This window comes from Heterocephalus glaber, unplaced genomic scaffold (genome assembly GCF_053883595.1).
Source record: "Heterocephalus glaber isolate CG9 unplaced genomic scaffold, H.glaber_assembly_v1.0 deba00001720, whole genome shotgun sequence".
In the NCBI taxonomy this organism is placed as follows: Eukaryota; Metazoa; Chordata; class Mammalia; order Rodentia; family Bathyergidae; genus Heterocephalus; species Heterocephalus glaber.
Genome location: NW_028258433.1, coordinates 8,258,672 through 8,282,531, shown reverse-complemented (window position 1 = coordinate 8,282,531; position 23,860 = coordinate 8,258,672). Strand labels below are relative to the sequence as shown.

General features: G+C 36.9%; 1 protein-coding gene across 4 annotated transcripts in view; it reads left to right on the top strand.

Annotated features, from left to right (window-relative positions):
• Dclk1 (doublecortin like kinase 1) overlaps positions 1-23,860 on the top strand; it is a 381,164-nt gene that overhangs the window by 302,093 nt on the left and 55,211 nt on the right. For 3 of the 4 annotated variants that reach the window (XM_004854738.4, XM_087199508.1, XM_087199509.1), the window contains 3 exons: positions 886-980; positions 15,789-15,873; positions 18,544-18,652. In XM_004854738.4, the coding sequence (XP_004854795.1) occupies positions 886-980; positions 15,789-15,873; positions 18,544-18,652 (289 nt within the window). Of the gene's footprint in view, positions 1-885; positions 981-4,783; positions 9,555-15,788; positions 15,874-18,543; positions 18,653-23,860 lie in introns of those variants that run through there. The other variant, XM_087199510.1, reaches the window with a different exon arrangement.

Sequence of the window (23,860 nt, the reverse complement as noted above, 5' to 3'; positions counted from 1 at the left end):
GGAGATTGCTTATTATGCACCCTCCAGAATGTATGTGTCTCCTGTTTAATTCTACTTCACTCATTATGAACTGTAATGCAATCATTTCTATATGTAAAATACAATCAACCTTATATGTCTCTATAAAATCATGTTTTATAAGGGTTTTATTTGTTCTTAGAGGTGAAGGTACTCGGAGGAAAGAACTGCTTGCATGAGTTCTCTGGGCTTTATCTTGATTCAGATAATGGTGCATAAAGTTGAGAATCTGGTAGAATTCCAGTGCTTTGAACCTGTTAGAGAGCAGCTTTTATTTTCAAAGGTAGCAAAGACAAACTGTGAGGAATTCCTCACTTTGTCTTTGGTCAGTTACTTTGTACTATTTGATGCAGGTCCATCAAAATAAGGCTGGAGAATGGACAGGACACAAATGGATACAGGAGCTTCTAGAAATAAGTTATTAATTATAAAATCACAGTGATCTGTTTTATCAAGTCACTGCAAATATCATTTGTGCACTGTACTAATATTTTCTCCTACTGGGTAGGACTGGGCAACTAAAATGAAAAATTGGAGGAAACCTGTTAAAAATGTCTCAGGACCTTAACTACACTCCAAAAATCTCTGGTGACACAGATAAAGTCATCATTAACAAATTCATCTAGAAAGTTGGATAAAATACATTTTAAGGTATTATATATCCTGCTGCTATATTAAACACAGAATTAACAAATCAGTGAATTTCTGAAGATGATTGCTCCCTAGTCTTTTCTTCATGATACAGATATATAGGTGTCTACATTTTAGCAGATAGCCATCTCTCACTGTTTATTTCTCTGAAAAGATGAATTGTCATGAAAATTCCTTAACATGTCATTTTTCTCTTGTGATTCTTTTTGTTTCTAGTTAATGGAACCCCTGGTAGCCAGCTCTCCACTCCACGCTCGGGAAAGTCTCCAAGCCCATCACCCACCAGCCCAGGAAGCCTGCGGAAGCAGAGGGTAAGGAAACAAGCAAGCTACCTATTGAGATCTGTCTGAGCCTTGGTGCACAAGAGCTAGCAAATTGTGCTGCTTGCCTCTAGTGATCACTAAACCAAGGAATGACCAATAATGGATCACTTATCCTTGCTGTGGTTTAGCCACAACTCTAGGCTTTTAAATTCTCTGTCCATTTTTCCAAATCTTAACTCTTAGAAGACTATACACTGGCTGATTCACTTTTAGATACCATCCTCTTTTTTGCTTTGAATGGACGGATTTTATTAGCTCTGGTTTGTAGGCTTCCTTAGTTGTACCAAGTTTTATTAGATATCATCATTGATCATTATCCCCTTAAGGAAAAGGGAAAGTGCTGTTAAAGGAGGGAGGATTTAGCAGCAGAGAGCCTTTGGAGCAGGAGAGGGGTACATACGGAGGATATGTGGTTTTGTGAATGAAGCCCACATTGAGCACATTCTCTTTCATCACTAATTGCATTTGTTTGGAGTGTAATAACAGAAAAATTGGCTGAGCCTTTAGACCAAAGTGGAAGAGATGTTAGAAAAAACATTAGCTTTTCCATACTTAGGAAGGGTTAGCCCTTTATTCAGGATGGAAAAACTGCTCTACTCTTCATTAATTCCAGTAATACCATAACAAGAATAAAAGGATTGGACAGGGGAGGTGGGAAGCTACAATGGCAGAAATGGAAGGTCATTCATGGTCCTGATTTCAGAAGTGATGTGGGCAGAATGTGTGCCTTTAGGAGAGTTTATGATGGTGCTCAATAAACATTTTAATAAGCAAGCTCTCATTGGAAGCTACTACACTCCAATACTGAATTCTTGAATTTGGTTTCTTTTATTATGTGTTTTAAAATGACTCATCCAAGTTCCATAAATTTAAGCTTCAACCAAGATGGAAGCCCCTTCTCTTCAAATATCCTGACCAGGTTGGGTCCTTAGGCTGCCAGAACCATCAGCCATGTCAAAGTAGAGGGCACTGGGGAGACTGTCACACTAAATATCAGGTTTCATTGTCTTCATTGATTTGCCTCGCATCAGGTTGAGCTTGTTTGAAGTGTTTGATGAAGCCTGGGACTTGGCACCAGATTGTCCACTAAAGGTTTGGGTTATCTTAAATAAGCCTACCATCCTTTCTGTGTCTCAGTTGAAAGAACAAAACAGTCTCTTTCTAGATAGAAAACCCAAATAATCCGATTCCAATTCCACTCGAGTGTTTTTTCTAAGGTCTTCTTAGTCTAATTTAGCATTTTAAAGTCCAAGAATCATTGAACTATGCAAAGAATTGTTGCCACATTTGTTTAATCTCCTAATAGCCTATCCTTGAGTGGAGGAGGAGCTAGTGTGAGCATTCTTTTCTCTTAAATGTTACACTGAAAGGCTCCCATCTACAGGGACAGCCCTCAGATGCAGCATAGGAAGGACTGTCTTTCAGAGAACATTCTCTTTCTTGAAGTGTACACTTTGGAGACTATCCCTAGCATAGAAATCCCTCTTTATCCTTTGATCCAATCTGGATTTATAGGTGTACCTCGGATTTCGTTGTTGAGATTAAATTAAGAATGCTTGAGAATCCTTGCTACAGATTGAGCCCAGCTTCTATCCCACTGTGTTTATCATGGAGACCCTCTATCCTTGGAGGTGTAAAGCTGTGCTCAGGTGTCCTTGTTGGCAGAATGAGGTAAAAATTTTCATCATTTCCCTTTGTTTTCTCTGACTCACTTGGATTTTGTCCAACTGAGGCAGAAAATTTCCATCCAGCTATGTAGTCATTGGCTTACATAATTAATACTTTTAGCACTTAGGAAATGACCATGAGGTATGGTTTTCTGACAGACTCTTCATTTTGCCACTTATCCTACCAATGCAAGCACAGTACTTAAAGGGGGCAGAGAGTATCTCATTTGTTTTGGGAGACAAAGGGTTTATCACCATGGAAAAACATTTATTAAGCATATCTTGGAAGCAGGACACTGGATATATTCAAAGATCATTTAGTTTCCAAGATTTTGAATTTAGCTGCATATATTCAAAGATGATTCTGTTTTCAAGCCTTTGAGTTTATAAACATCCTCTATTTCTGTACCATGTCAGTGCATGGAGGCTTTCCTGGGTGTGTTAGTGGCAGGGGCTTTCATCTTGGTGTTTAGACAACAACGTCAAATAACCCCTCCTAGTTAAATTTGGCCTAGGATATCCCTAAAAAATGATCCTATTTCAAATTTGGTTAATATTCTTCTCAAATGTTTGGCAATATTCCTATGCAGGAAATACTGAAATAAGTAAAAGATGGCATGTGCTAAAAGAAGGCACTTCAAAGAATAAATTAACTCTTTTTTATTGCAAATTAGAAAACAGTAGCTATTTCTATTTTTTCCTCCTGTGTTGCCTAGCAACATAGCTGGATAAATGAGTTGGCTGTCCCCATTCCAATACCCAGACACACACAGACACACAGACACACACACACACACACACACACACACATGCACTCACACTTCTTACCCCATTTTAAAATATAGGAATATAAGCTATTTTTTCTTTTTAAAATATTTGGAAAATTGTTTTCTTTAGAAATAAGCAAATCTATATTTTACATACATATGATTCAATCATCTTTTTTACTTCTCTTAAATTCATTTTATTTTTGGTACCAGGGATTGAACTCAGGACCTTGTGCTTGCGAGGCAGGCAGCGGCACCACTGAGCTAAATCCCCAGCCTCTGTAGACTCTTAACTGTATAGGACTATTCTAAAATGTCAAAAGAAGTAGCATAAAAATATGAATTTAAGGGACAGGGATTTAGCTTAGTGGTGCTGCTGCCTGTCTCGCAAGCACAAGGCCCTGAGTTCAATCCCTGGTACCAAAAAAAGAGTCTACATATCAGATCTTTTTCTTCATAAACATATTCATGGCAGTGTACTAAGCAACCTCTCCATTTTTCCAAAGCACAGTTATTTAAATTGCTCTCTAAAAGCATCTGACTGGTCACAGAATCAGACCTTGGAGAATCTTTTCCTGCCCATAAACTTTTTTTGGTTCCATTTCTCAAGACATCAGGAAGAAATGTGTTGTGTAGGTTAAATGAAGCTCCTTGTTATACTCCCACATCGCTGACTTCGGTAGATTATCTGATCAGATGATGTGAGGAGTGGGAGGGAGAAAATTGAAAAAAAGCCAGCTGTAGATACTTCGCAGATCTGAGCTGGTTGCTTGGCTACCAACAGAGAGATCTAGTAGCAGAAAGGCCCAGGAGGGAAGACAAGGGGATGCGGTGTGCAAGTGGCTGGGGACAGGGAAGGAGCATTGGGAGGGAGGGCGTGGGAAATTTGGTGGGTTTATCCTGTATGCAAACGCAGCACTTAAGTTGCTGCCCTGGAACCAGAATATGCTGAATGCCTACTGAGACACCTGATAAATTTGTGTGTGTGTGTGCAAGCTGAGCACATTCCTTTTCTACACATAATGGGAAGGAAGTGTTCATGGAAGGATTTTCTAGATGCAGTATAGCAGAGTTAGCCTTGGAAGACCTCAGAGGCCGTGACTTAGCTGGATATGAAGGAAGACAAAAGTTCACAAATAATTAGGCAGCATTTTTCTTGCTGTTAAGGTGAAATCAGCATCATTTTGTCTGTGTAGATGGTTTCTTTATTGTTTTCTTTCCTCATATCCAAAATTGGTGACTTTAAAGGTCTAATAATACTAGGAACCAAGGATACCATTCAGAGTTGCTCCTAAGAGAGCAACAGGGCACCCACGAAAGCAAATAAACGAATATGTCCCTGCCCTTCATCTTACAGGACCTGTACCGCCCCCTCTCCTCGGATGATTTGGACTCAGTAGGAGACTCAGTGTAAAAGACACAATGGAGCAGTGTATATGGTTTGTGATTGGGTGAAGGTTTCACATTTCCTAAGCGAGTGTCTAACAGTAAATGACACAAAAGAGTTTTGCATACTTTGAAATAATATAAACCAAAATATACAACCATAAATATATGAGCATTTTATATTTATGGTGTTTATCCTTGAAGGAAAAATTTTTTAAATTTGATTGGAGGAAGTTTCACTCAGTTGCTGAAGTTTTTATGAGTCCTGGCTCTAGATAAATTTCATGTATAAACCCAATACTGAGAACATGCTAACAGTGTAGCCCTATAGTGTCAGAATTTTCACAGATGAGGTTTTCTTTGTAATTGTGAGTATACATACAGATACAATTTTTCTGTACTTACTGAAAAGGAGAATAAAATGACACTAGCAGACATATTTTTTCTTAAAGTTATATTCTTTTTAAAATTGGATGACTGGTTTTTGTAGAGGTATTTTTACTGAAAAATAATGAAAATATTCAATTAGATTTTTTTCTTCCTAATAATTTTAGGGGTTAACATATCTGAGAGGAAAAAAAAAACCTCATGTCAAAGATACACCTCACAGGGACTAATGTTAGACATTAGGAACTTTGTTTTTGTTGTCACATAAATTTTATTTTGTAAAGTTATCTTTCATAGGCAACAGCGTAAATACAGCTAAAGTTATGTGAAAACATGAGGGACTTGTTCATGGCATTGGCATAAATTATGTAATTCTTCCCTCCAACCATATATGTAATTTTTCAAATATTCAAAAGCTGAAGCAAGGATTTTTTTTTTAACACAGAGATCTTTTTAAAAATTGTGCCTGGACTTCTTCCAAAAAATCAATTTGAGAATCAAAATTCTTTTAAATGGTGATATATAAATTAGGTGCAAATATAAAAATCTGCATTCTGATACATCCTAGATCTTACTGGTGTCTTGGAAATTTTCATATGCAAAACTGCTTTTGTGTTAAACCAAGTAAGTTTATGATTATAACCCATTGTTAAACATTAACGTACTAATTCTACTCTTCTAGTCTTCTATTTTTAAAATGATAGCTTTGCTTAAACATAAAACAATTTTTAAAAATCTGAATGTTAAAAATTAATCTAGTGTGTTTGGTCTATTGTACTTGAGCCATATCCCATGATCACTTAGCTTCTCTAGTTCAAACACTAACAATTTCTGTCTTATAAAGCATGGTTTTTATAGTCTCCAGGCTTGACATATCTCAGTAGGTGACAAATTAAAAATGTATGATGCCATTTGGAGGCTTTTACTTGACATTTTTTCAAACTTTACTTGAAAACAATTTTAAAAGCATTTGACTCAAGATGGAGAGAAATTCAGTTGTCAAACACTGCCTTACATGTTATTGAATTATCTCTGGCAAATTGTTCAACGAGTGAATTTTACCATCTGGTTTATAGTTAGCTATGTTACCACCTCACTTTACAGGTGAGTAAAATATTCCAATCAAAAGAAGAAAAATGTAAAGTCCAGGCAATCTAACAGCATTTGAGAACTTAGCCCTAGAATAATTAGTGTCTCATTATTCTGTCTGTTGGATAGAAAGACACTTCTTTGACAGGTTATTTGAGAACTGCAAACTGAACCATTCCATCTTGAAAGAACCATTCATAATAATACCTGTTCCAGACCTCAGATTTTAAAACTGTTTCCAATAGAAATGAACAGAGGCTCCTGCTGAGATCAAAAGGCTGCTTTGTCTTAGCTGAAACTGTAAACATCTGTGAGGTTGCCTGTGCTGGTGTCTGTTTTAGTTATGTCTTTGTAAAATGCATTACTTAATACAGTTGAGTCCACAAAAGATTAGTATATATTTGACTAAACTGTCAAAAATGCAAAGAAGCAGTGGAACAGTTAACTTAAATCTGGTGGGGTCAGATGGTCCAGAACAAAAATAAATTTCAGTAATTTTAACTTCCCTGCACTGTCAATCTTATGGACAACTACTGCTTAGAGAGGTCCAATAAATGCTATTTGTTCTGGATAAGTGGCAGATATTGCCAATTGATATAAAGCTTATGGCTTTGTTTAGACACAGCGAAAAAAAAAAAAAACCTGAACTTGTACTAATTGCTGATAGATATCATGGCCAACTTTCCATTCAAGCAGTTCCAAAGGAAATGCTATTCCACAGCATTTAATCTTTTGAACATATGACTTTTATTAAAAGACTTTTCAGGGGCAATATAAATCATTTAATTTTTGAAACTCAAGCCCCTCAGAGATTGAAATAGCATACCACTTATAGACTTTGAGATCTCTTTCTATGCAGGGCATAATTCTGTTACACTAAAGCAGAAATTAAAAAGTCCTCAGTGACAAAGCAGAAGTTTTTAGTTCATTGGTGAAACCAAATTGGTGATTTATGGGCTCTTAAGATTTCCTTACTTACAGAATTCTTTTTACAAAATTAGACACTGAATTTTAAAATGGATATACTGAGCAAGAGATCACTCTAGCAAAAGCTATGTATTTCTGTCTTTATGGAAATCTTTAAATGAGCTCTGAAGATTGTGCACTAGTTAAGTACTTTTTTAAATTTGCACTCAGTTTTTTTTAGACATCAAAGAAAAAGATAATACAAATAGTTCCCTGCTTTTCTCATTTTAGAAATGTAAAATCTAGAAACATATAAAATATGTAGTTCCATGTAAATGCAAAAGACAATTTTATAAAAGCCAAATGGGATGTTCTTGTCTTTCCTTATCAATTGAGGGGGAACAGGAAGTCATCTACAGTTTTCCTGTACTCCCATGGATTTTTAAAGCAGTTCAGGTCCACCCATTTGTACACATCCCATATACATATATTAACTCATCTAAATAGTTCAAAACCAAATAACAATTTCTAAAACCATGTGACCCAGCCCAGAAGCCATGTAGTGTATGTGTTCCCTGTGTTAATCAGCAGGGATATTTTGGCTGCATCCACTGCAAGTCTGTACATGATTGGGCTTTTTCTTTTTCCACTTAATAATAAGTCTAAAAGCCACATTCCTTCATAAAAGTGAATGAAAATATAGAATATTCCTAAAAAATAAATTCATGTACTTTACTGTTGGACTACTAAATTTTTCATAGTGGCCATGTATCTATACAAGTGTGTGGGTGTTTATGTGAATTTGCAGGGCTCGCTGTGTCCCTATGTAAGTATCTGCATATGTGGATAGATGGTAAATAATAAAATATGGTATTTGTGACACAGCCTTATAAGTTACTGGCTCTTGTGGAATTATATGTAAAACTTTATATCATAAAGTGCTACACTGCTGTGTATTAGTTGGAGCATGTTTAAATTCAAAGCAGTTTGCTAAACTATTACAAGAAAATGGCTCCAAATATTCAAATATAGTTTTACCTCCAAAAATTGCAACACAGATAAGCAAAAACTGAAATCCAAAAAAATTCGATATTGTGTTAACTATTAAATACAAGTGCACATTAATGTTCATAGTGACATGTCTTAGTATTCAATCATTACTGCAGCTGATGTTTTCCTATTGTGTATATCTATAGCAGTAGTTATTGTGAATCAATATTCACTAAAAACTGAAACAGTGTTTCATAAGCTGTGAGTAATTGAGTGTTATGCTGAAACATAAATAGAAGAGAATTCAAAGTGTGTTTGATTTGGAGAAAGTTTAATAACAAAGCCAGATAACCTGTAAGGCTGACATACTTTTAAGACACTATTCTAAACTGTTGACATATTTTGAATATATTTGCTATATGTGTGTGTTTCTACATAAATATGTACACATTTTAAAATGCTAATTGATTGAATTAATTTACTGTCTATGTGTACATTTGCTCATGTAGGCATATTTGCATTAGCCATGCTATCATCTCTAATTGTGCATGTAAAGTGATAACTGTATTTGATTGAGATATATCACAGAGCAATAGTGTGAAAATTAGAGATATATTGAATTCAATATATCAATTGCCTGATATGGTTTGTTATACTATCAGCTGAAAAATATGTGTAATTTTGTGCTGTAATGCATGTGGAAAAAATAGCAAATCAGAAGCCCTCACCATAATTTTTAAGGGTGCATGATATATTATGTCTTTAAAATGTGTTTCATTTTAGTCACAATGAGGGATTCCAAGATAGTATAAATGATGCATGTAACATGGGTGCTTGTATTATATATGGCCACAGAATGTTTTTGAAGCCAGGATAGTTAAGTACTTGAAGGTTTATAAGCAAAGATGTACGAAAGTTAATTGTCTTGTGATATGTTTTTTGAGGAGTTTATACCCATCAAGGTGCAAGAAATTGATTTTATTTTTTTCTAAAGACTCTTTACTTTGAAATACACTATGTTAGAAATTTGGATAAAATTTTTTATAAAGAGGTTATGTACTTTCTGCTTATGGTTTGAGTCGCTTGGACATGTATCCTCCCTTTAAAAAGAATATTTGGTGTCAAAATGCTTTAAACAGCAACATATTTTTAAATCCATCATTTTGAGGCCAACAACAGAGTTCTGCAGAGCTGAGAACTAATGAAATGTTTCATTGAACTACCTAGTTTTGAAAGTTCCATCTCTTTGTGGTGTGGCTTCATTGTAAAATGTATTTTGTGTTTTGTTCTGGATCATGTTATTCCTCTTGAAGTTAATTTTGTGACACTTACTACCTTAGAATAACTGTGTAATAAACAGAAAAAAATTGCCTGTGTTGTTCAGTGAGTTTCTTTCAGAAAGCTTGATGGATAGAGGTTGGGATTGAAATGACTGTGTGGACCAAGAGTTACCTTTATAATCATGTACATGGCATTCTTGTCTTGTGATTAGCGTCAGCTAGGGTTACTTGAGATACTTCAGAATAGCACCATATGACATCTAAAGTATAAAATACTGACAATACAGCAAAATAAGATGCTTGTCTGATGAGGAATTCTGTTTCAGTTGGTTGCTGTTAAAATCAGTAATATCCCTTCCTCTCAGGGTTGCCTTACAGGCAAATTTGTCAGTCAAATTGGCAACTGGTTTAAAAAAAGTGAATTAACAGGCCTTTTTAAAATATACCAGCTGTCTCCTGGGCTTAGAGGTATTTTTCCAAGGTCATCTAATTTGCAGGAGGGAAAATGTGCATGTGTATTTGTGTCTGTGAGTGTGCATGTATGCAAGCTATTTATTTTTAAAGCACTGGTCAAATGAGTATATTCAATAAGTAGATTATAATTAATTAAGTAAATAATGATAAAATACTCAATTTATCACCTTTGGGTTAGAAGAAAAATCATGCCACATTTCATTTATAATATAGTATAAAGAAAAATGGAAAATTTTGCTGGTGAAGTTACAAAAATTATTTTATATCAAATTTATTATAAAAGTTCAATACTTTGGTCTTAAATCTAACATTTTTATTTTAACCTCGAAATTAATTTGCTCTAATTGGTCCTCCTTATTATTTCCATGATAAATTTAATAAGTGTCCACAATAATAGTACTACAACTGGAAGGAATGTTTTCAAATTTATAAAATTCCAAACTATATTCATACTTTTTAAATATAACTAGAGTTTTAAATAAAATGTAGTAGGTGCCTGGAAGAATAATGAGCTGGCCTCATTATAGGTTGAGAATCCCACTTGAGGAGTAAATCATTGAGGGAGCTATTCTATCCAGAGAGTGTACATGAAATGGCTTTCTGGCCTCCTTCCAAACTATGATTTCATGGTCCTAACTTCGGCAGCACATATACCAAACTATGATTTCATGAAGAGTAACTCAGAGTCGAGGCCTTGTGGCTACCCATTGCCACAGCCTCTTCAAGAAAAACTGTTCAGACTGTGAATTTATAGTGACTGAAAAGTAGATTTAAAGAAGACTACCTAATCCAACAAACAGAATAGATCAAATTATTAATAAATGCAGTTATTTTTTAAATTCTTAGCTCTTGACTTCACTAGCATGGACATAATGACAATATTTCTGTTTTTGTTTCTTTCCTCAGTAGATCAGTTTCATGAGTAATATTTCTTTCGACTTTTAACTTTTTTTCTTTTTTCTTTCTTTTTTTTTTCTTTTTTTGAGACAGGATTTTTCTGTGTAGCCCAGGCTGGCCTCTAACTCGTGGCAATCCTCCTGCCTCAGCTCCCAAACGCTGGGATTACAGATTTGCTCCACTGTACCTGGCCAGTTCTCTAGCCTTTTAAACAATTTGACCAAACCTTTATGAAATTTAAAATCTTTATCTTGATTTTTTTAATATTCATTCTTAGTTATGCACATGATTGGCTATGTCATAAAGTTTATTTAGCTGAACATACAATAAAGAATGCAAATGAAAGAATTTGGAAGAAAAATAAAGGAATTTCCTTTGTGTCTTGTTTCAAAATATTGGGGTCATTGCACTACAATTAATTGTTCTGTAACCACTTGAAAAGTAAATAAATGTATGGATTTTCTATACTACATAGAGTCCTATGGGTTTTAAACTCTCTGCACCAGGATTATTATTTAATGTTTTTATATCAGGTCAGCGACAAAACAACTACAAGCCTTAGTCAAGATCAGCAAGACAACTGTTAGAGTTTATTAAGTATTTATTGTATGTACTTAACCTTTATAAAGTGGATCCAGGATATCACAGTGACTATTGACTTCTAAATTCTTTTCAACCATTTCTCCAAATCAATAGTAACTAAACAAAGTAATAACTAACTATATGCCATGATGAAAAGTGAAGTGGAAATAGTTATTCAACCTAAACTAAAGTTGTCTGCTGAAATTTGTGTACCTTGATTGAATCAATTGCATTAATTGGATATTCTACAAATTTTAATGCATCACTAATCCCAACTGAGTGACATAAATACAAGTGGCAGGAGTAACTCATAACATTTAAAATGATCTGTTTTTTTTTACTATATAGTCACAATATCTACATCTTCGTAAAATGTGGTCAAAGCTGTTATGTTATCTTTCTCACTTACATCAAAAAGTATGATATGTTCCCCATCTGTTATGTGATCCCAAACTAAATAGCTCCACTTAGGATGTGTTATTACTTAAGGCAGTTCTTTTATGAAGGTGTGCTATAAAAGCATCCAGGTGTCAGCAACCTGCCCAAATGGTTCCCATTAAATCTGCTAGAGGTGATGACATTTCAAATGTCACAATGTCTCTCAGAGCAGCTAATTGCATTAAATTCTAAAATAACTATGTGTTTTGTACTGGACCTCCAGATGTTTTGACTGAAGCAAAATCTTATAGGCATGTACTATCTAATACGGTTTATCTGCTTAGAAAAACCAAATAGGTAAATCTACTTTGAAGAAATAAAAAATTTAGATAGGCTTTTCAGCTTCTGTTGATCCTAAATAAAGGCTGATTAATCTCATTAAGTCAATTCTAAAGAATAAGAATTTACACAATTTCTCTATACTATTTTCAAAATCCTTCAGACTTCTGAGTAATAATCAAAATGTTCCAGGAGAGTCTAAGTTAGAGTTCGATGGTTTAGTAACAATCATACTCAAATAACCACTCTGTTTACTAAAGTGACTTCAGCTGAGAAAGAAAGAGTGTGTAGAAATGTTAGGTGACAAAATCAGAATCCAAAAAAATAACAGGTGGAAAGAATATGAATGTAATAAAGATGGCATTTAATATGAATAAATATGAAATCTTGGACCAAAACACCGGCATCTTGAACACAGTATATGGAAATGAGACACACTGGTGAGCACAATAAAAGGTCAAAACACATGGCATCATTGATGAGCCAATATAAACCTGAAGCAAATTAATATTTTATTCACAAGAAAGAAACCTCTATCTTTCCCTGTTCTGGGCTGGTCAGAGCACAACGAGGAAATTGCACTGTTTTGAGCATCAGCTTTAAAGAGAGGAATTCACAGCTGAAGTGTGTCTACAAGAGGGTGAAAGAGTCTAGGAGCTCAGTCACGGGATGAACAATCAAAGGGGAATAAGTGGAAGTAGTATGCAAATGGCGAAAGTGTAGACACAGGAAGAGTGAGTAACTGTTTCAGAAACATGAAGCACTCTCATGTGGAAAATGGATTAGACCTATACTGAATGACTCTAGAGGTGAGAGATAGGAATAATAAGTAGAAAATCCAGAGGGACCTAACTTCCACATAGCTAATGGATTCTACTTTGCTTCATATTAATGATGAAGCAGCTCCCTCAGTCAGTATGTTTGGGACTGGTAGTGTTTAGACAGAGGCCATCTGACCGTCACCTAGCTGGGCTACCTATGGTGGAGTTTTTGTCTTTAGTTGGCAGTGGGGTAGATAATATTTGAGTTCATACAAGTCCTTAAAGTTCTTTGAATGATTGCTGTCTTGTAAAAGTATATAGCATTCACCATCTTTGGGAAAAAAGAAGAGATAACATCACAGAAGTTTAATACATTTTTTTCTCTATTTGAGCATAATAAACGAAACAAGAACTGTCTATTTTCAGAGTACCCTATTTATAAATAAATAAATAAGTTTTTCTCTTAAAACTTTCAGTCATCTGCTAGCCTCAGCAGGAAACTTGAAATGACCAAGAGTACGTTTTCAGAAACACAAAGCTAAAGTTGAAAATAAGCAATTATAGACATAAGCAAATTTGTGTTAACCCTACTTTTTCTTTATAAAGCAGAGGCTAAAAACCTTGAAGGACTTTATTCACATGGCAGAGAAAACACAGCTGTCATCATGGCAAACATTCAGGGCACCAGACATTTGGGGATACTGTTGAAAATGCAACTCATTAGTTGTTAAGGCTGTTTAGTGGATAATATCCAGAAAATTTATAAAATGCTACAATTTAAAAGATGTTTCCCCATGCTTTGGGTCAGAGTTCTGTGTTGAGCACCTAATGTTTTTATTTAAAAACAAGTTTTTGGAATTAAGTGTGTAGTATGGACATCTTTGCTAGAAAATACACTACCAGTCTATTAACTTGGGTGCTTAATGAAAGAATGTGTCTTTGGTTCTAAAATTTAAAAATACCACATGACAAGGCAGCACCTGCCAGCCCCACCACAATGCGTCTACAATATTAAACATCATCTGTGATACTGTTGGAAGAAAATCAAGGACCAGAAAGCTCAGAAGAGACAGTTACTTAGTGCTTTTCGGCCTAGAGCACCATTATGCCTGCAATGACACAGAAGATAAAGGATCTCACTTTCTGGAAAATACACACCTTCCCCTCTGATGTGGTGATATTAATGTTTATTTTCTCAAATCATCATCATAATACATCTGCCTGGTCTTAGCCTCCTATCCCAATATTATAAATATAAGTTTTTCACGAATAGACATTCATAAAATTAGTAGAGCATGGCTTAGAAACTCATATGTTTATAGTCCCTTTGACAAAGAACATTATGAATCTATAGTGTCACCCTAAGAAAAACTTTGTTTCAAGATTAGTACCTGAACCCTTCTTTCTAATCTGACATATGACAAACATATAGTATTAGTCACAGCAGGAGGCTGGATAAGCTGGAAAAGAGAAGATGGAAACATGGCTTCAATCACCAGCCTTATTTATGGGGGATTTTGATAACATTGGAACATAAAGGGCACATCATACAAAATGTATGGTATTCAAGGGAATATATGAGGAGTTACAAGGCTTCTAGAATCTCCTGCAGGGAAGATGCTATTAACTTACATCCCAGTCATGTCAATTGTCACTGTTGATGAATTCATCCAATGGGATATGCTCGTCTTTGTCACATCCAGGAACATGTTCTATGGTGTTTGACTCAAACAGCCTCACAGTGATTTAGAGAGCATTTCCACAACTACAGGCATTTCTGTATGAAAAATAAATTTTTTTAATTCTTATGCAGAAGCCTTTGGGTACAATGAACTATATAAAATCTCTCTACCCCCTTACTTTATGCACTGTTAAGGCTGGATGAAATAGGCAGAAGGTTAAAGGGAAACAGGTAAGCAGAGGAAAACTAGGTCAAGTTTGCTCCTCATCACCTCTTCATTATCAATTGAACTACAGATGCTCTTTCCCTTCTCTCTGCTCCACAGACAGTTGGCATCATGAACCATTGCCACCCCCTCACCACCTCCTGCTCCCATCAGGCCAGCCAAGTGGGTAAACCCAGGGAAACAGAAGGAAGATCTTATAAGACAAGCTGCGATCATTATTTAGTAATAGCATTGCAATGTATAAATTGTTTTCTCAAGAAATAGATATAGAGATGGAAACACTCATTGTTAAAATATTGTCCCAGTCAGTTATAATATTCAATATTTGGTGTTGTTTTCTCCATTGAGTTTTCTGATACATTTGTTATCCTATTTGCTCTTATGGGTGCTGGGTCAAAGTCCATCAAAACCATGAGGTAATCAACAGGCCTGGGGTTTTATTCTTCAACTGGTAATGTTTATTGCTTGTATCTTTATCTCAAAGTGAAATTAACAAACCCACTCTTTTACCTTTCTCCTAAAGTTGTGGTAAGGCAGAGTCTTTATGTTTTTAGGATATTTCGGAAAAGCAAGTTGAAGATAAATTTTTCTGTTGTAAAATATAGAAAAAATAGTGGATAAGATCAGAAGTGCCATATTTGCAGTCTGTTGCATTAGACTGTGGAAGACCAAGCTGAGATGCCTAATGTTTGTCAAACTCAAACTGCGACCTAAAGGAAGCTCATTTTGAGAAAAAGGAATAAGGAGTCGTGGAACATCCGTGTTTATGATTGTTAGCCTGATCCAGTCAACCAACATACCAATGGTTAATGAAGAGGGAGGAGACATGGATTGAATATTTTAAGGACCTCCTTTTTCAAATGTGAAAAACAAATCCTCCCCGGCAGTGGGTTAGGCCATCTCTTGAGATTCCAGGCTGAGCATAGTATGTAGAGACTCGGTCACTCTGACTAATTTTTTCATTTTGTGTTTCTATTCCCTTACAGAGCTCTCAACATGGTGGCTCCTCTACTTCACTGGCATCCACCAAAGTCTGCAGCTCGATGGATGAGAATGATGGACCTGGGGAAGGTGATGAGCTTGGGACTTGGTATCTGAAGAGAAGGTTCAGCTTGTGTGGGGGCAGAGGATGGGTTGACTAATTTCCATTTTGATGGAATGAAATGAATGAACTCAAGCAGCTCAGAGGGTCAGTCACAAGGGGATAGGATTGACTATGGCTTCCAGCAGCAATGGGACCTGCTCTCTGGGAACAGGAAGAAGGAGACGGTATAATTGGGAGACATTTCACATCCTCTGAGGGTATACATTTCCTAGAAGGCCAGCTATTGCGTGCTTTGGAAATAAGATAGGGTGACTGCTGCATTTGTGTTCCCAAGCTCTGCTCCCATTTCATATACTAAGGACTATTGACTCTCTAAGAAGTTACAGCCCCACAGGTGTGCTCTAGTTTGAGTCAATTCAATATATTAAGAGGCAGCTTTGGGCTGGGGATGGAGCTCAGTGGTGCCACCGCCAGCCTTGCAAGCGCAAGGTCCCAAGTTTGATCCCTGGTACCAAAAAAAAAAAGACAACTTTACAAAAAGAATTCACTGGAGACAATTGCAAAATGTTCTTTGTGATGTGACCTGATTACTTGGGTTCCATAACTGAATCTTTCACTGCATCATTGGATCCTTTGGGGACAAGTCTCTTCAATTTTCCCACCTTTAGTTCCTCTTTTATAAAATGGGGACTGTAAAACACGCTCATATCCTCCCTGGGGAGTTCAAATCAATTAGGGAAAAGTATTTGAAAAACTATAAAAGTATTTCAGTAAAGCCACTATTAAAATCTGCTTCTCTTATTTGCTTTTAATGTTATAACTTATTTCCCCAGAAAAGCACCCTTCAGGTTAAACATTTTTTAATTACATTAAGTGAGATGTATGATTTGTATAAGAATTATTTCCTGACTACCATGCAATATTGGAAATGATTGCATTTTCAGAAATTTGTAGTTCAGCTACTTACAAGTCTCTTTGGTTTCCATGTGTTTTCACCTAATGAACTGAAATGGCCCTTGATTAAGCCTTTGGCTGAGCCTTTTCACCCAAAAGCCTAAAAGGTGCTCTTTATAACATTCAGGGAAAAAAAAATCCAAGCCCTGTGCTTTGGACAGGTGCTCCAGTGATGTTCCCCCTGGGAGAAGGAATGGAATCTCTCTCCCTTTCAATCTATAGGATCACATTTACCCCTATCAGCCAAAGATGATTACTTTAGTTACCCATGTACTAAAGATCCTTAAGATTGTGTCATTTGGACAATGTTTTGTAAATTTGGGTGTTTTGCAGTGAATTTGAAACATTCCCAATCATTTCTTCCCATTTCCATAGAGGACACAAAAATCCCCAGCCTGACTCCTCAACACAAAAGCCGTATTATGACTTCTTTTCTGGGTAGGAAAAAAGAGGGGAACATAGGCTCCAAGCCCTCGCTGCATCTGGAGACTACGTGGCTAGTTTCTGGTAGGGAAGAGTAAAATGGCATCCATAGGGAGGTGAAGAGGGCAATAGTGACAGCAAATGCCCTACAATTTAGGCAACATTCTACAAAAATTCCATTTACTCTAGAACACAGAGTGGTGTGGACCCAGTACTGTCACACAGCCAGAACAAAGGTCCTAAATTAGGTAGCTGATAATTGTTAGTCTCCATATGTCATTCCCCAGTGACCCAGATGGAAGGTAAATATGCAAAAATCACCAGAAAGCCTGTTCACCACCTAAGGTTTTTATTTAAGAAGAAATACTTAGTCTGGGTTTATGATGAAAGGTCAAAAGAGGAGAACATTTATGAAGCCCACTAGGCCTCCATCACATTTTGCATTCACATTGCCTGGGGGAGAGCTAGGATTTATAACTTTAAAGCATGTAAATGTTAGAGCCCAGCTATAAAAGGCTTTTTACACCCCTAACATGTTAAAGGTTATCCAGTATATTTATGTGACCTAAGCATGGCTTGTTTCATTTTATTGCCTTGGATATTTAAAGCCTTATTAGACATTTGTAAAATATTTCAAAATGCATTTTCAGAGGGCTCTAACATAATTGAAAGTACAAAACTGTTCTGTTCACAAACATAACAGATACTGCAATTTTAACTCAACATCTGCTATGCAAGTTGCTGGTGAGAACATTTGTTTAAAATCTGCTCATTGATACTGAGGAGGGGTGGCAATCAATGCTTAGTTCATAAGGAATTTTACGGAGATAACCATTTCAGGATGTAGTAAAACTGTGTATCCAAACAGCAGGCATTTTTCATGCTCATACAATGTCAAGCAGCCCAGAGTCCCTTAAGAACTGAATTTTCTCCCACGCCATATATAGGAATGTCATTTATCTATACACAGTGGGTATTCAGTGGATGATATTGATCAAATTGGCATGAAGTAAAAAAGGAAAAAAGGCAAAACTTTCTCTTCAGAATTCTCACTGCAGCAAGAAAACATGTTTCCTTTTATATAGGTGGAGGTAGACCCCATACTTTTCCTTTTAGTTTATCATTTCTCTTCATAAAAACTGTTGAGTGTATATGAGCCATGGGAGGGATGTGGTAATGGGGCGATCATTTCATGCACAGAAAATGACATATTGATTCTGAATCAGTTCCAGTCTATTAGATGATACTTCTAAATGTCTCCTTGTACAACAACTGTGTCCCTTTTTCTACCAATAAAAATGTATTAATGATTCTTTCAGAAGTGTCAGAGGAAGGCTTCCAGATTCCAGCCACAATAACAGAACGATATAAAGTTGGGAGAACAATAGGAGATGGAAATTTTGCTGTTGTCAAGGAATGTGTAGAAAGGTGAGAAGGATATCGTTTGCATGGAACTTTAAAGGAAACATTTGGTATTGTTTTCCAAGACTGTGTCTCTATTTGCAGTCTATGGCACATATGGAGTAAGTTAATGTCTCAACCCAAGAAGCAAAAAAAAAAAAAAAAAAAAAAAAAAAAATTAAAGAACAGCCATCTAACAACAGACTTGAAAATTGCAGTAATTCTTACCGTTGGTCTATTTTTTAAAAAAAGATTTTGATTTCTCTTTTTCTAATGTACTCAGCAAAACTTCGCTAGCCCTTTCAGGTAAGTTTTCATCTTGTTTAAAAAAATCATATCGAATGGTTCTTCCCATGTTTCTTTTAAAAGGTATTTTGTTGAGGTCAGAACATTCTTATAGAGAGTTTGATCTCTCACACATACAACTATAAAATTATAGCCTCGAAAGGCTTTAAAATGCTTGACTTCAACAAAAAATGGTATTTGACACATTAAAGTGTAGTATTAAAATGGATGATCCAGGTACTTTGTGGGCCAAAAGGAAGATTTTAGAGTGAACAGTTTATCCCTAGATTCTTGATACCTAGTGGAGTACCATAGCTTGTGACTACTAGATGGAGAAGTAGCAACTAATAAAGTTATAGCCCACACTAAGGTAACTTCAAACCCTCAGCTCAATGTCAGATTTGGATTTTTGTTCTTGGGCAGTTTGCTTTAGGGAATTTGGTCAGCCATTAGCTTCTTCTTAGAAGTTGGTGGGTAGTATTGGCAAGTCAAGAGGAATTTGCCTCATTTCTGAAAAGTATGTCATCTGATCATCAGGAGCTGGCCTAGGGTGTCCATGTTTCCCCCATCACCCTTCTTGCTCTCAGTAGGGCTGGACCACTGGACACAATACCAGTTTTTCAGCATCACTTATAAATCATGCTCCTATGCTTTATACTACCATTTGGAGAAGATTCCTCAGACTAGAAGACAGATAAGAAAGATATAGCTTAGAGAAGCCAGAGCTGGTTCTTCTCCAAGGGCTTTGATTTAGAAGCACAAATCAGTGCCATATTAGACACAAAAGCCCTTAAAGAGGCTCAGGCATCATGAGAGGTCTTAGTCCAGTCAATACTCACTCATGTGCTCCCTGCTCCAACCCTGCAACTTCATGGAAGATGCCCCCCAACTAAGGTGGAAGAGCCCTCTTTAAGCTCCCCTTGTGCAGTAGATCCCCAGCTTTGCTCCACTCCACCATGCCAGCTGGGCTAGAATACAGTATTTGCAACAATGACAGCAACTCCCTGTAGCAGTCCCCTCTCCATGAAAGAAGGGCATGAGTAATCAGAAGCTAGAAAATCCCCTTTCATGGATGCTTCCCAGTCACCCTTCTTTTTTTCCCTCATTCGCTAATCCTCTCCAAGGAGCTTGGCCACTGGTTGTCTTACTGGCTGCCAATGTAAAACAAAAGTTCTGTTGCTTTCTTTGGCCTCCTACCTTTTAAAACACTCATTGATTCCTGAGCATAAATGATATACAAGACCCTTAACTTGTGATATCTTATTTAATTATCATAACAATGCCATAAAGTCAGTATTGTCCCTGTTAGAACATATTCATCCCTCAAAATATGGAAGAAAGTACCCACAGGCAGTGTGTGCCACTCACAACATTCTTAGCTCGCTTTTGTTTTCCTGGCCCTCTGGAAAATATTAGAAGAATGTTTCATGATATCTCTGGGGAGAATCTTTGTAGAAAAAAAGACTGAACAAGTTAAATACCAAAGGTCATTCTGCCAAGGCACAAATCAGAGCCGTGCTCCCAAACCTACTCTTTTAACCTCTCTATCCCACTGCCTCTAAGAAGTTTCCCACCGGATTCTGGCTTAGTTGAGCCAAGATTGCACACACTACATTTAGCCCTATACAGATAAGACGAATTGGGAAAAGCATTGCTAAGATGATGGAAGGTATATATGCAAGTGTGTGTTTATATAATTTTACATTTCACTGATACCTTTACAGATTGTAAATCTAACCCTTTGAAACTTTGTTTTCACTGTAACCGAAAATCCTGTAGCAGATTGCCATGGCCTTTCACTGGTTATTTTGAGTGTCTGGTTATTTGCCAGCACTCATCATCTATTAAGTCTGACACAGAGGCCATATGCTATTTCTCCTGTCTGGTCCACAAATCAGGATGGCCTCCTAGAGCTGCAGTCCCCCATTTTCTCACTAGTGACTTCTGATTTTTCCATTCAGAATGAATTCTTTTCTTTCCAAGTTGGATTGCATTCATTTTGCACAGGCTCACATCTTGGGTCTCACTGTATCAAACTTCAGGGTCTAAATACCAGATTGCTCCAAAAGTGTTATTATTCAGCTCCTGCTGAACAAGGGCATATGCCATGTGCCCTTTCTCCCCAGAGACATCATGAAACATTCTTCTAATATTTTCCAGAAGGCCAGGAAAACAAAAGCAAGCTAAGAATGTTGTGAGTAGCACACATTGCCTATGGGTACTTTCTGCCATATTTTGAGGGATGAATATGTACTAACAGGGACAAGTATGTTTCCCCTCTTAATAATATGCTGTTACAGGCAGATTTTTCTGCAACAATGGACACAACAACAGGGTCGCACAGGTCTTCCCTTCTGTGGTCTTGTGCCAAGGTGTCTTTAGTAGTGCACCATGGCTAGGACCATTGAGATTTCTGCCTGTGCTCCAGAAGCAATTTTTCAAGTGGCCTCTGGGGCCCTGAGGACAGGCTAAGGGAAGTAAGTAGACTTCAGCTGAGAGAGACAGGCTCAATTATGAAACTATTTTGTGGAGCGTTATGAGTTTACAAAGGCAAATTCACGGAGCTGCAGTGCACTCATGAGAGCTCAGAACACCAGTGCAGGGTGTACTAGGAGGCACCCTTCATATGTGACTGTCTCAGCCCTATGTAGACTAATGACACATGTCAATGACACATGAGTGATGCAGCCATGAGCAGTGATGGTGTCCTAGGAAGCTCTCAGCTTTACTCCCACCTGCACTGTTTGCATTTTTAGTGATGAGGCACCAGAACTGCTTTAAAACCCTAAGTGTTCATTCTTCTCTTTTTCTCTGCTCCACCTACGAGCCTGAAGAATTGCTTACTATAATTTCTGGATTTAACAATGGGTGTATGCTCTATTCCATCAGAAATTTAAGATATTTAAATTTTTTACTAAAATAGGTTCATCCACCTAGAAAATCTATAGATTTCTCAAGAATCTCAAGAACCATCCACCTAAAGTTTGAAGGCAGCTCCTTGAGAACTGGGATTGAGAGGTGAAAAAGTTTATAGACATCTCTGGATTTGCTGATTGTTATTCTTTCCTGCCCAAGGACTGTAGCACCTGATAGTCAGCCCACTGTTGCTCATATTGGAAAGAAATTCCACCCTGGAGATGTTTGACAAGGTTCTCTGGAATGCCTTTATTCTTCACAGTTGGCAATTACCTCCTTCCACAGACAGAGATGGGGCTTTATGATGATTACTTGTTAAACAAAGAATGCTGTTTATTAACCCCTCTTTGTTAGAAGGTGATCTTCTAGTCATTCTATTAATTGCAACCACCCTCTGGAAGTTTCATAACTTAACCAACAAATGTGGAGCTCCTGAAGTCAGTCCACACTGAGTATTTGTGGGGCTACAGAGAAAGACAAAGCACAGATTCTGTACTTAAACCTTAGCCATACACAAGGAATTGCAGTGAAATTCAGTAAATGCTCTGGAAGAGGAGTGCTTGGAAAGCTGAATTTCATTACCATGCAATCTTTTTTAAAATATCAAAACAGAACCTACAAGGAAGAAAACCCATTGGTCTAGAGTACTGGAATCTTTTCTGGCCATTCTCCATTTGATGAACATTCTGCTCCACTTCCTGGGTAAAGCAGGAGTAGATGGAAGACTGGTCCAGGTTATGAATCATTAAGTTCAATAAGACAGTTTTTGCCAAATTGTTTTGAGTATACACACAAAGCTTAGAGTCAGTTCATGTTCATAAAATTTGGAAATTTCTCTCTTGTAGCTCAGGCTCCAACCTTGGATCATACTTAATGGAAAGATGACCTTACAATTTGATTTCCCCTAGATAAGGAGGAAGACAAGTTTTCTGTTGCTGCTGTCTTTGTTATGGTATAGAGGGGTCCCATGAAGGGTCAAGAATATAATTTCTGGCTGTGTGTGGTGGCACATGCCTGTAATCCCAGCACTCAGGAGGGTGAGGAAAGAGGATCACTGCAGGTTCAAGGCCAGCCTGAATTACATAGTGAGATCCTGTCTTAAAAAACCCCAAAAAGATAATAATAATAATAATATTATTATTATTATTATTATTTCAGGAATGAACAAACATATGTTCTGTGTTTTCACTCATAAGCCAGGTGTCTGGAATTCTGTTTCATCAACCAAACTGTAGACTCCTGAGGACAAGGAGTAGGCCTTGTTCATCTCTGAATCTACCAAAGATCCACACTTCTTTCTCTTTGCTGAATAATTACACAGACACAGCAATCCTCATAGTTCAGGGTACAGAGGGAAGCAAAGATATTCTATAAGACTTATTTCTGGCCAAGTGTTTTCAGTTAGAGCATGCACTTACATTTGTATTCTTATGGCTTACATTAAGTCCTGACACCTGTTTTCAGGCTCATTTCACAGCCTTGCTAATTTCCTATAAACATATACTGTACTTCTAGTAATTAAGGATTTTATTATATAACTTTATAGTTCTGCCCTCAAGGAATTAATTTTGGTGGTCCTCCATGAAGCTCATTGTCTGATATAAAATATGGATAAATTTAATAGAATGTTTAATTATATTGTGAAAAGCTTTAGGGAAGGAAACCACAAAATCTTAGTAAACCTGCAGTCTCACCCTGTGCAGGCTTGCTCTTGGGACAAAGCCTGCTAGCCTGGCCTCCTGGGAGCCAATCTGACTGCGGATTCTACTCCTTATCTGTCCAACTATGGAGGAAGATGTAGCCTTCCTGAATCCCACACCAGCCCTTGGCCTGGAGTGTTTTAACATTACAAGGGAAATAAGGATCAAATGGCAAACATGGGAATCACACAGCTAAGAAATCCCATTTTGTTACCAGCCCAGGCCATTCATGCATCCGTGTTGCAGAAGTGGTGCTGGGAAAAGCCAGCTTTGACTTTTGAGCTTTGCAAAGCACCTTCCTGCTTCTGGCCCTGCTTGAAATTGCTGGTGAGGT